At 61.1% G+C, this 12,375-nt stretch overlaps 2 protein-coding genes across 5 annotated transcripts; one reads left to right on the top strand and one right to left on the bottom strand.

Moving 5' to 3' along the window:
• Positions 1-3,240: 3,240 nt before the first annotated feature.
• On the top strand, positions 3,241-9,545 carry CDT1 (chromatin licensing and DNA replication factor 1). Its single transcript, XM_082606352.1, has 10 exons — positions 3,241-5,216; positions 5,696-5,827; positions 5,907-6,058; positions 6,576-6,773; positions 6,872-7,017; positions 7,175-7,275; positions 7,685-7,873; positions 8,159-8,299; positions 8,376-8,577; positions 8,937-9,545. The coding sequence occupies exons 1-10, from the start codon at positions 4,776-4,778 to the stop codon at positions 9,098-9,100; spliced, it is 1,866 nt and encodes a 621-aa protein (XP_082462478.1). The 5' UTR covers positions 3,241-4,775; the 3' UTR covers positions 9,101-9,545.
• A 185-nt stretch (positions 9,546-9,730) lies between these two features.
• On the bottom strand, positions 9,731-11,965 carry APRT (adenine phosphoribosyltransferase). 4 transcript variants are annotated; one of them, XM_082606355.1, is made up of 5 exons: positions 11,860-11,965; positions 11,618-11,724; positions 10,521-10,654; positions 10,195-10,273; positions 9,731-9,936 (listed from the first exon to the last, which is right to left on the bottom strand). In XM_082606355.1, the coding sequence occupies exons 1-5, from the start codon at positions 11,937-11,939 to the stop codon at positions 9,767-9,769; spliced, it is 570 nt and encodes a 189-aa protein (XP_082462481.1). In that variant the 5' UTR covers positions 11,940-11,965; the 3' UTR covers positions 9,731-9,766. The 4 variants fall into 4 exon arrangements, 3 of the variants coding, with proteins under 3 accessions (XP_082462481.1, XP_082462482.1, XP_082462480.1); XM_082606356.1 differs by having other exon boundaries at positions 9,793-10,070; XR_014292169.1 differs by lacking the exon at positions 9,731-9,936 and adding an exon at positions 10,011-10,070 and having other exon boundaries at positions 10,372-10,654.
• Positions 11,966-12,375: the final 410 nt, after the last annotated feature.

Raw genomic sequence — 12,375 nt, 5'->3', positions numbered from 1 at the left:
TCAGATACAGAGGTATGTGTAAAGCTCTCAGGACTGTACCTGGCACGTGGTAAGCACACACACCTTGGCTGTTAATATTCAGTGCTTGAATCCCTTCTCCCGGTGGTCCTTCATCACCAGAAGCTTGCTACCTCACCTCTGGACAGCTCATCCTGCACTGTGGCCTTGACCTTGCTCCGTCTAGAGGTGGGGCCTGCGTCTCTTCCCTGGAGGCTGGGTGGACCTTTGCAACCCCTGCTTCCCACAGGAGGGGCAGGGGTGGCACTGCAGGACTTCCAGGGCTCTGTCACGAAAGGGGCTATGGCCTGCATGATCTCTGCTGCAGGGCCTTTACACTCGCAGTTCCTAATGCTCTGGATTCTCTTCCCTGGCAGCTCCTTCTTGCCGTGCAAGTCTCAGTTCACGTGCCATTGCCTCCAAGCAGCCTGCCTGAACCCTCAGATGTAAAGTGGCTCCCCTGGCACTCAATCCCATGGCCAGGTTTCACATTCTTTATCTGAAATTCTCTGTCTCTCTTTATAACTAGTTTCTCTCTCTCTCCACTAGAATGTGAGCTCCTTGAGCAGGGGCCTCATCTGTCTTGTTCTCGACCTGGTGCGTAGCGGGTCCTTAGCAGCCAGGTTCCCGGGGGGCACTCAGTAAATACTGGTTGATCAAACGAATGAAAACACATTCAAGTTTCTCCAGCGTAAGTACCCACAGACAAGGGGTCTAGCCCCTCTGCCATCTGGTCTCTCTCCCATCCAGGCATTTCAGCCGGGCTATATCCTCTTAGCGTTCCACACCTATAAGCCAACCTGACATGGCTGGTGGAACCCTGTCAGAGAAGGGTTTTCACTTCCCTTCTCTATACTTTTACTAATGCAGCCTCATATGGACCCACCTTTGTGACCATGCTTTAATCAACGCTCTTTGGGTTGGAAGAAATAGAAACCCACCCAGAGGCACTTTAAGAAAAAGAGGCAAATGTATAGGAAGGAATCAAGGCTACCTCATAAAAAAGTGGGCCTCACAAGAGACCAAACTGGAAACTATTAAAAACCATCTGAGGGGCTTCCCTGGTGTTCCAGTGGTAAGACTCCACGCTCCCAATGCAGGGGGCCCGGGTTCGATCACTGGTCGGGGAACTAGATCCCGCATGCATGCTGCAACTAAGAGTCCACATGCCACAACTGAGGAGCCCACGTGCCACAACTAAGACCCGGCACAGCAAAAATAAAAGAACCCACATCTGAGTTAGCGGCTACCTGGCTGTCTGTCTCTGGGGCCACAGGGTCCCTTGCTCGCTCTATCTCCACACACACGGTGGAAGGTGGCTGTCCTCCTCCATCTCTCTTTCTGCTACCAGGGGAGACAGAAGGGGATTCTAACTCGAGTCCCAGGTCCCAGAAGAGGTTCTGATTGGCTCAGCTGTGCGCTCTCACACCAGGGGGTGGTGCTCGGGAGGGGCGTCGCCCAGTGCTGCCCCAGCTGCCAAGCTCCATCACTGCAGGTGGGTGGGCAGTTTTCTGAGAAGCAACTGGCCCCAGGGTTGAAGCCACCCCAAAAGGCCTGTCCTCCAGGGGTGACATTAAAACTACGCCACAGTGGCACAGCCAGACCCTGTGCCAGGGCATGGGCAGTGGCCATAGCGGCGGGGCTGCCCCCTTCCTGCTCGCCGGCTGTGAGGGGTGAGTGTGCAAAGTCCCCAGACCCCCAGCACTTCCCAGCCCTCATCCCACCCCCACAGACGAGGTTCACACTCATGTTCTGGACTTGAGACTCCAGGGAGCATCCTTCTCAGCCTCAGCTCGTCCTAGAGCCACTCGGGGCCTGCGAGGGCCCCAGAGCTGCCCCCAACGGGAGGAAGTCTGTGCAACGCTTCCCCTTCCCAGGAGTCCCCTTGTGGTCCCCTTGCGGTGGACACGCCTGGCGGCGCGTGCCTATCACAAAGCGTGTGGTGGCCAGGCGGGAAGGGAATCCCCTCCCGAAGCGTCTCCCTGGATTTCTCAGGACCCTGGGGCCTGCCTGGGGCCCCACACAGCTCTGGGAGGGCATGAGCCAGCGTCCACTCTGCGGCTCCAGGCTGGTGGGTGGGCAGGTGGCAAGACACGTGAAACGCCGGTGGCGCCTGCTCAGCGTCGCGGAAACCCGGGGTGGCCTCCGGGCCACTTCCTGCCCATCAGCTTATCTACAGAGGGCAGGGGCTGGGCTAAACGGCAGGCGGGGGGCCGAGCGCACAGTCACTACAGTCACTACTGTCAGGTCCTGCCGCTGCCACCTCTCCAGACCAGGTGTTTCTGTTTTCAAAATGTGAAACAGAGAGTGGGAAACCACCTTGTTGCACCCTCCCTCCTGATGAGCAGCTACGAGCCAGCCGAGGTGTACAAGGTCCCCTTATCGCCTCTGGTCTCAAGAAGAGGCTATGCCTGCGGCGTAGGCTCCCAGGCAGGTCTAGACTCCCACACGCTGTCCCTCTTTAACGCGCAGAAGGCTCCACTTTGACTCAGGTTGATGCCTGCCTACAACCCCCAACCACTGTTTTGATTAAAAATGTGTTTTATGGAAATCAAAACTACAATGAGGTATCACCTCACACAGGTGAGAACAGCCATAGTTAAAAAGTCTACAGGGGGCTTCCCTGGTGGTCCAGTGGTTAAGACTCCACGTTCCCAATGCAGGGGGCCCAGGTTCAATCCCTGATCAGGGAACTAGATCCCGCCTGCCGCAACTAAGAGTTTGCATGCCACAACTAAGAGCCCACATGCCGCAACTAAAAAAAAAAAAAAAAAAGATCCTACATGCCGCAACGAAGACCCGGTGTAGCCAAATAAATAAATGCTAAAAAAAAAAAAAGTCTACAAATAACAAATGGTGGAGAGGGTGTGGAGAAAAGGGAACCCTCCTGCACTATTGGTGGGAATGTAAATGAGTTGCAGCCACTGTGGAGAACAGTATGGAGGTTCCTCATAAAACTAAAAATAGAGGTACCATACGATCCAGCAATCCCACTCCTGGGCCTATATCCAGACAGACTTTAATTCGAAAAGATATATGCACCCCTATGTTCACCGAAGCACTATTCGCAATAGCCAAGACATGGAAACAACCTAAATGTCCATCAACATATGAACAGATAAAGAAGATGTAGTATATACAGGCAGTGGAATATTAGCCATAAAAGAGTGAAATAATGCCATTTGCAGCAACATGGATGGGCTTAGAGATTACATACTAAGAAAGAGAAAGACAAATATTATATGATATCACTGATTGGCAGAATTAAAATAAAAATGATACAAATGAACTTATCTACAAAACAGAAACAGACTCACAGACACAGAGAACAAACTTGTGGTTGCTAAGGGGGAGTGGGAGCTGGAGAGGGTTGGATTGGGAGTTTGGAGTTAGCAGATTCAAACTACTATATATAGAATGGAGAAACAGCAAGGTCCTACTGTATAGCACAGGGAACTATATCCAATCTCCTGAGATAAACCATAATGGAAAAGAACATATAAAAAAAAAGAATATGCATGTGTATGTATAACTGAATCACTTTGCTGTAACACAGACATTAACACAACATTGTAAACCACCTATACTTCAATAAAATAAATTTAAATAACACTTTACTTGGTGGCTCAGAGTACACACACCGAAACAAAACTGTAACAAAATGTAGCCTTGGGGGCTTCCCTGGTGGCGCAGTGGTTGAGAGTCCGCCTGCCGATGCAGGGGGCACTGGTTCGTGCCCCGGTCCGGGAGGATCCCACATGCCGCTCCGGACCCCACAGGCCGCGGAGCGGCTGGACCCGTGAGCCATGGCCGCTGAGCCTGCGCGTCCGGAGCCTGTGCCCGGCAACGGGAGAGGCCACAACAGTGAGAGGCCCGCGTACCGCAAAAAAAAAAAAAAAAAAAAAAAAAAAGTAGCCTTAAAAATGCTGGCCTCGGCCCACTAATAACTTGCTACTGGCTGCTAACAAAATATGGCTCTAGTTGCTGTGCCCTTTATAACATGTGGGCAACGATGCTTCTCTACCAAACTGTCTCATCAGCCCCCAACTTTCTCACTCTTGTCATTTTGCAAGCACCACCCCAACTGACGTTTCTGCTCCTTTAAATTTTACTTTTGTAAAGGCACGATTCATGCTCCTTACAGAAAACTTGGAAAAGATGGCAAAGTAAAACTCCCGTCTCAGCCCTCACCCCCTCCCAAAGACAACCCTTGTGATTTTGTTTCCTCCCAGACCTGTGGTCAGACTTCAGAACCGGACTGACTGCATTTTTCTGTAATGGGAATTCCACAGACCTCGAGCCTGCCAGATACCCAAGCTTCAGGCTTTAAGAACTTTCTTTCCAATTTGGCCATTTGAGAGCAACTTTCTCTTTCAAAATAACAGCTCGATTGAAACATAACCTTCACCCTTAAAGAAGTGTGCAATTCAGTGGTCTCGGTCCGTTCGCAAAACTGCCGAACACCTTCTTTCGAGGCGCATCCACCAGCCTCAGGGTCCTGGGCCGCACACTGGGCGCCAGGCCCAGGGCACGCCGAGACCGCCGCCCCCGCGGCCACGTGCGCAGCGCCCTCCTAGTCCGCGCAGCCGGACGCCAGCTTCATTGCACCGTATTAGTTTAACTTTCAGGTGGAAGCAGCGTAGCATTTTCCTCTTTGCCAGGACAGCACTGGCTCGGCGCCCACCCGGAACCGTGCCGCCCGGCGCAGACCCATCCAGGACTCGGGCAACAACCCACGGACCACCAAACAACACAGACCCCACCCCCCGCTGCGGCGCATGCGCGGTAGGCGCAGCCCGAGAGGACCAGCGCGCACGCGCCCGGGCCCGTCCGTAATGCGCCAACCCCCTTGGCCAAGGCGCCGATGGTTCCGCCCACGGCCGGGGCGGGGCCAGGGCGCGGCGCGAAAATCAGCGGGAAAAGCGGCTCCACTTCCGCTTGTGATGCTGCAGTCGCGGTCCTGCAGCCCCGGTTCCGCCGCTCCCGCCATGGCGCAGTGCCGCCTCACCGACTTCTTCGCGCGCCGCCGTCCTGGGCTCCGGGCCAAGCCGACGCGCACCAAGCCGGCCTGGCGCACCCCGAGTCCCGCCAAGCCCGCGCCCCGCTTCCCGGCCCCCGGCCCCGGCAGCAGCCGCAAGCGCGCCCGCTCGCCCGCCGGGCCCACGCGCGACGAGCCTGCGCCGCCTGCGCGCAGGAGGCTGCAGCTGCCAGCCAACGCGGTGAGGGCGCGGAGGGGAGGAGGAAACTGAGGCCTGGGTGGGGGACAGACGGGAGGGAACCGGTGGAGCGGTGAGTCGGCCCGGGTGGGGCGGGGGCGGGGCTGCTGGAGAGACCTGCCCTGGAGGAGGGCACCGACCCGGGTCGAACCCTGGCCCCCCGCGGGAGGAGGGGTTAAGGCCAGCTCACGCGCACCTGGCAGGCGGGGTCCCGTAGCCTCCAGGGCCTCCCTTCCAGAGGACTTCCAGTGACGGGAGGGTGCCTGGTCTGACAGATGCTGGGGGAGGGCCAGAGCCCAGCGGACTGGTAAACGCCAGGTCCGTTTGCAAGACTGGGGGAGGGGTCAGGCCTGGGTGACTCTGGACCTGGCTGTGAGTGGGGCGTATCCTAGTTAACCAAGGTGGGCAGGAGAGCTGCTTTCTGCGAGATGGTGCACCCCAGAGTCTTGTGGTTTCATCCCCTTTGGGGTCCTTCCCACCAGGTCTCTGGCCCTAGTTCCCCAGCTGCCGCTGGCTCCCCACAGCACTCTTCTCCCCAAAGCAAGAAGACGAAGAAGGCCACCCTCTCAGCCAGTCAGCGACCTTGCCTGGCAGCCCAGGAGGACAAGGACAAGGTGAGGAGGCTGGACTGAGGACAGGGGAGGTGGACTGGCCTGGGGTGACAGGCGGGTTGACAGCACTCTGTGTCCGCAGGTCCCTTCCAAAGTCACTCTGTCTGAGCTCAAGTCGTGCCTGCAGCGGGCACAGGAGCTGGGGGCACGGGTCCAGGAGCTGAAGGCAAGTGCACAGAAGGATGCTGGGGAACCCAGCGCGCCGGAGGACAAGGGGCACCCAGCCGGGCTGTGGTGAGTCTAGGGAGGGCGGCCAGGCACCCAGGAAGGGGTGGCCTGGTGGGAGGCCTGGCGGGGCTGCGCTGTGGTGGTTCGGGTGGGGGAGGGCCGCGTCTTCCAAGGAGTCAGCGCAGCGCAGTTGTGTCAGCCTCCACCTGTGAGAGGGCCAGCTCCTGCGAAGTTCAGACCACCTGGACAGCCAGCAGTTACCGGGACCTGCTGCCTGGCACCGTGTCTATCCTTCCAGGTCACGTAGTTATATGCCTCTTACAGACAAGGAAGCCAGGGCTGGGGATGGTCGGGGACCGCCCTGGGTGACAGCTGGGCTTGAGGCCAGGCTTTTGTCTCTGTCCCTGGTAGTGCTCGTGACCCGGAGACAGTGGGTGTGTAGGGGCTTTGCAGACTGGTGCGCAGTGTGCCCTGGGGGTGGGACCCCCGGCTCTGGGGTCTTTCCCCCCAACTTTGCCTGCCGTTGGGTGCGGGAGGTGGTGGGTCTGGTGCTTCTCTCACGGCCCCCCTCCCTCCCTGGCAGTGGTGAGCAGATGCCTGCCTACCAGCGCTTCCACGCCCTGGCCCAGCCGGGGCCCCCGGGCCTTGTGCTGCCCTACAAGTACCAGGTGCTGGCCGAGATGTTCCGCAGCATGGACACCATCGTGAGCATGCTCTACAACCGCTCTGAGACCGTGACCTTCACCAAGGTCAAGCAGGGCGTCCAGGACATGATGCGCAAGTGAGCCGGGGGTTGGGGGGTCAGGGCTTCGTCCTGCCCTTGGAGTCCGTGCGCCCTCCGACTCCGGCTCTCTGACCCCCGGCACCCTCATCCCGTAGGCGCTTTGAGGAGCGCAACGTGGGCCAGATCAAAACCGTGTACCCTGGCTCCTACCGCTTCCGCCAGGAGCGCGACATCCCCACCTTCAAGGATGGCGTCAGGAGGTCTGATTACCAGCTCACCATCGAGCCGCTGCTGGACCAGCGTGAGTGTGTTGGGCCTTGGGTTCTTGCCCAGGATGCTGCACGGTTTCAGCGTGGGTGTAAGGCCTCGGGCACTGGGCCTTGTCTGAGACCCGTGGGGGTGGGCTGGGTGACTGGGTAGGCCCGGCCCTGGGGCTCAGGCCTGGACTCTCCCCACAGAGGCTGGCAGTGCAGCCCCCCAGCTCACAGCGTCGCACCTGCTGCGGCGGCGCCAGGTCTTCAGCCAGAAGCTGGTAGCCCGAGTCCGGGAGCATCACAGGGTGAGTGGGTGCCCTGGCTCAGGTCCTCACGTTGTCCCTGCTGCCGCGACCCCATCTGCCGCCGCAGGAAATGGGCTCCTCCCGAGGCTGAATTCTAGAGTTCTCTTAACCACTCTCCACGGCTGTCTTCTACACGTGGGCAGGCGCGGGGCTGGGCGGGGACCCTGGCCCTGAGCAGACAAGCAGGGAGCTCGAGGCTGGTAGCTTCTGGCCCCGCGAAGCTTGGGGAGAGTTCAGTGGGTGCTGCTGGGTGCTCTATGCTGTACCCTCAGCCCAGCTGAGCACCTGGGGCTCAGAAAAGTGAAGTAACTTGCCCGAGGTTGCCCAGCTGGGACAGGAACCCGGACAGCTCTGCACACCCACAGGCAGATGTGCCCAGGGTCAGCTGGTGCCCCCCTTTCTCACACAGGCCTTCCTGGCCTCCCTGAACCCCCCCATGGAGGTGCCTGAGGACCAGCTGACACGCTGGCACCCCCGCTTCAATGTGGACGAAGTACCTGACGTCGAGCCAGCCGAGCTGCCCCAGCCACCCACTGTGGAGAAGTTGGCCTCCGCCCAGGAGGTGCTAGCCCGTGCCCGCAGCCTGATGTCACCCAGGGTAAGGCTGGTGCAGGGCGGCCTGAGCCCCATGTTGGTGCCTCACAGGCTCCACCCTTGGCTGTGGGCCTCAGGGTAGCTGGACCTGCCCTCCCCACAAGCGGAGCACCGCTCACCAGCAGGCTCTGCCCTGGGGCAGTGAGCACAGGCCCTCGATGTGCCGGGGTGACCGTGGGCTGGACAAAGGACTCTTGGGGGGGTCCACACAGGCGGGGTGTGAGGAGCCTCCCCTGCGGCTGAACCGGGGGGAGGCGTCTCCTGACCTCTCCCCTCTGACCTGCTCCAGATGGAGAAGGCCCTGAGTGACCTGGCCCAGCGCACGGCCCAGCCTAGCAGCCCCCAGTCCCCCAGCCCGGCACTGCCAGCCACCCCGCCGGCCACGCCACCTGCCGCCCTAAAGGGGGTGTCCCAGGCCCTGCTGGAGCGGGTGAGTGTTCGGCGTCCCCGCGGGGTGGTGCTGAGGGGGGAGGCAGACGCCCCCTGACCGTCCATGCCCGCTGCAGATCCGGGCCAAGGAGGCGCAGAAACAGCTGGCACAGATGACGCGGCGCCCGGAGCAGGAGCGGCGGCTGCAGCGCCTCGAGCGGCTGCCTGAGCTGGCCCGCATGCTGCGCGGTGTCTTCGTGTCAGAGCGCAAGCCAGCGCTCACCATGGAGGTGGCCTGCGCCAGGATGGTGGGCAGCTACCGCGCAGCCATGAGCCCCGGTGCGTGCAGGGCCCTCCCCAGGTCCCAGATGAGGGCGGGCACCGTACCCTTGGGCTCCCCTCCCGAGGCCGCCTGGCCCCCTTGGCTCCTGCAGCCTTGAGGGGCTGTTCCCACCCTCTCAACCCAACCCAGCCTTGTTTCCCCTGTGGTCCCTCCATCGGCCCCCAGGCCCCATAGGACTTGCCTGTTGCCTCCAAGGTCTCTGGTCCCTCTGCTGCTGGGCGCCGCCCATTTTGGGGTTTCCACGGGTCAGCTCCCCAGCAAGGCTGCGTGGTCACTACTGGAGTCCTTCCCAGTCTTGTCCCGGGAGGCCTCACAGGGCCCTGACACCCAGCCTCACGTGCCCCCCTCTCCACAGGCGAGATGGAGGAGCACGTGCAGCTCCTCTCTGAGCTGCTCCCCAACTGGCTCAGCCTCCACCGCATCCGCACCGACACCTACGTCAAGCTGGACAAGGCCGCTGACCTGGCAGGTGTCATGGCACAGCTGGCCCGCCTCGCCCGTGCCGAGGAGGCGCTGTGAGCCCGGCGGACAGGTGCCGACGCTGCCGGGCCCCCGGGCCTGTGTCTTACTTCCACTAGGAACACGACGCACTTTGCTTTCCCTGTCCCGAGTCCCCGTGAGGGTCAGGGCTCTGGCTGCTGGGCTCGAGGGCTTCTGGCCAGTGTGGTGGATGCCCCCCTCGTACACAGGGTGCAGAGAAGTGGGGGGGGTGTCCGGAGGGTAGTGTGGCTGGCAGATAACCCTCCCAGGTGTCCACGTGGGATCCTGAGGTGGTCCTGGAGTGTCCGGGTGGGCTGGGTGTCACACAGGGCCCTCGTAAGAGGGAGGCAGGCAGATGCTGAATCTGAGGTTGGAAGATGCCGGCAGGACCCGAGAGCCAGGGAACAGGTTCTCTTAGGGCCACCAGAAGGAACCCGCACCCACACCCTGATTTTTGTACTTGGCCTCCAGAACTGTAAGATAAAGTTGTTTGAAGTCCACACGTGTGTGTGATGAGTTACAGCAGCAGGGGAAGCCAGGGTGGGCTGCCCCTGTGCATGCATACGGCGGCCCACAGGGCTCGAGGACCACCAAGTGCTAATGTCAGAAAGCGCCCAGCCTGCCGGGTGGGCCCCTGCACCTTCCCACACTAACTGGGGAGGAGACTCCGCTCTGCAAAGGCAGTCATTTATTCTCATTCCACTGTCAATGAGCCTGCAGCTCCAGGCCTTGGGGCTTCCAGAAGCCCCAGCAGGTCCCCCAGGCAGCAGCCCCACTCAGGAGAAAATCACTCAGCCACAGACGCAGAAGCCCCGCCCCGCCCTGCCGGCGGATCCTCTCCAGTTGGTGCGGGGCTGGGGCCCGGGTCACTCGTACTGCAGGAGAGAGAAGAAGGGCACAGCCCCCAGCTTCTCCCTGCCCTTCAGAGAGGTCAGCTCCACCAGGCTCACGCACTCCAGCACCTGGGCCTGCAGCTGGCCCAGCAGCTCACAGGCCGCACGCATGGTTCCTGGGGAGGGAGGGAGGGAGGGGTGGTGTGGAGATGGGCCCTGGGAAGCTGGAGTGCCGAGACCCATTCCCCACCCCCACCAGACCCTGACGCCAGGCCAGGCCCATTGGGGGAAGATCCTCACCGCCAGTGGCGAGCAGATCATCCACAACCACCACCTTCTGCCCTGGCTCCAGGGCGTCTCTCTGGATCTCCAGCTCAGCCTGCAGATGAAAGCGGGCACGTGATCTACGAGCTTCCCCAGAACGGCCTTATGCGGAACTGACAAGGGGCCACCCCCTGGGCCCCAGTTCCAACCCACCCTGTCTCCTGGCTCTGTCAGCCTGGCCCAGCTTCTCAGTCTCTCTGAGTTCCCATGTCCACTCCAACCAACCACGGCAGCTGCACTGGAGTCCACGACTCTCCTTTTGGGAATGGAGGGTCCACAGAGGCAGCCCCCAGCCTTCTCACCTTCCCGTATTCCAGTGCGTATGAGGCACACACAGTGGGGCCTGGCAGCTTCCCTCGCTTCCGGATGAGAATGCAGCCCAAGCCCAGCTCCTGGGCCAGGGAGGGACCAAACAGGAAGCCACGGGAGTCTAGGCCTGTCGGCGAGACCTGGGGTGTTGGGGGGCAGCCGCGTGGTACAGCAGCATTGGGGTCCCCATGGGTCAGGGCTGAACAGTGACAAGTAGCCATCACAACACAGGACACACAGCCTTGTTGCCTCCAGATGAAAGACCAATGACATTCATCCACTTTGGGAATGTGGACAGATCACCTACCACACAGGGACTGCTAGGTGCTAGAGAGGCCAGGAGCTGGGCAGGAGCCACTCCGCACATAGCAGACGGTTCAGCGTCTGCCCCAGGAGCTTCTAGTCCAGAAGGAGAGGCAGTGACTGCGCCGGCCACCTCCGGGGGTGGACTGAGCTGTGATGGGAGAACTCAAGGGCCTCTTCCCCACGTGGGAGTGTGGTTAGGGAGGGAGAGCTTCTGAAGGGAAGAATCCTCTGCAGGACTCAACCAATTGGAGCCCTCCAGCCTCCAGGGCAGTGCTGTGGCCCCTCAGGGTATCCAAGAACCAGGGAGGAGAAATAGGACCTGCGCCAGGATCTTCCACGATCTCCTGGGTTTTCCTAAAACCCACCACTGGGTACAGGACCTGGGTACAGGACCTGGCACACGGCAGGCGCTCAATACCCGCCGGTAAAACAAGAAAGCATGCTTGGCCCAGTGGATTCTGGTCAGACACCCCCTGGGGAAATTCAGCTCTGGGGCCCCACCTGTCGTGCCTGCCCTCAGCCCCACCGCCGGCACCCACCCAGCAGAGGCGTTCCCCGGACGCTGGAGGGGCCTGTCGCCCCTCTCACGGCTGCAAAGTCGGGATGGGGCAGCGGGTCTGCTCTTACAACCCAAGCACCGTTGGGGCGTCCGGCGGGTCCCCTAAAAGACCCCCAAAGCCACCCTGCCCAGGGTAAAGGACTCCCGACACTGCGCCCTCACGGCAGACGCGAGCAGCACCAGGGAGAGTCCGGGGACCCGGCGGACCCCTGACGCTCCACTTGCCCGCGATGTAGTCGATCCTGCCGCCGTGGGCCTTTTTCAGGTGATTAGCCAGAAGGCTGATGGAGGCGCGGAAGGAGTCGGGGTGCTTCAGGACGGGTGAGATGTCCCTGGCACGCAAGGACAGACCTGGTGACTCTCGGGCCCACGCAGAGCCCACCGCGCCCCGACATCCCGGGCCGCGCGGCCCGGTCCGTCCCTCCGTTCCTCCGCCCGCGCGCCCCACGTGGCCCGGCTGCCCGTACCTGAACAGCACGCCGGGGACGGGGAAGTCGGGGAAGCTGCGGATCCGCTGCGCCACCAGCTGCAGCTCGGAATCCGCCATCGCAGCGTCCGCGCGTCTCGAAACCAAGGAGCCGGCTAGTAGGCTCCGCGCCTGCGCGGGGTGGGGGAGGAGCCCCTCCAGGGGGCGGGGCCGGGAGCCCAAGGCGGCTCCGCGCCAGCGTGGAAAGGGTCTGGGTTCGGGTGGGCGGGGCCCACCATCTCCCGTAGGAGGTACCGTATTTCATCGAATCTTAAGTGCGGTCGGTCTTAAGACACGTGCTTATTTCTTGTGCCCTGAACACTGGCGTCCCCGCCTCAAGGACGTTCGCGCGGGGCCCAGGTGCGAGTCAGGGTTGATGGAGTACGGCGTCTACGCAGCCCCGGCCGGACTTTCGGGGAAATCCTCGCCCGGTTCGGCCGAGCCGAGAGCGCCCGCAGGTCTTCGGCGCAGCTGTGGCCGGGACCCCAGGCCTCGGGCGGCGCGCACTGCCTCGCCC

This window comes from Mesoplodon mirus (genome assembly GCF_964341445.2).
Source record: "Mesoplodon mirus genome assembly, chromosome: 19".
NCBI lineage: Eukaryota > Metazoa > Chordata > Mammalia > Artiodactyla > Ziphiidae > Mesoplodon > Mesoplodon mirus.
Note: the sequence above shows the minus strand (reverse complement) of the source record. Positions and strands in the feature narration are given on the sequence as shown.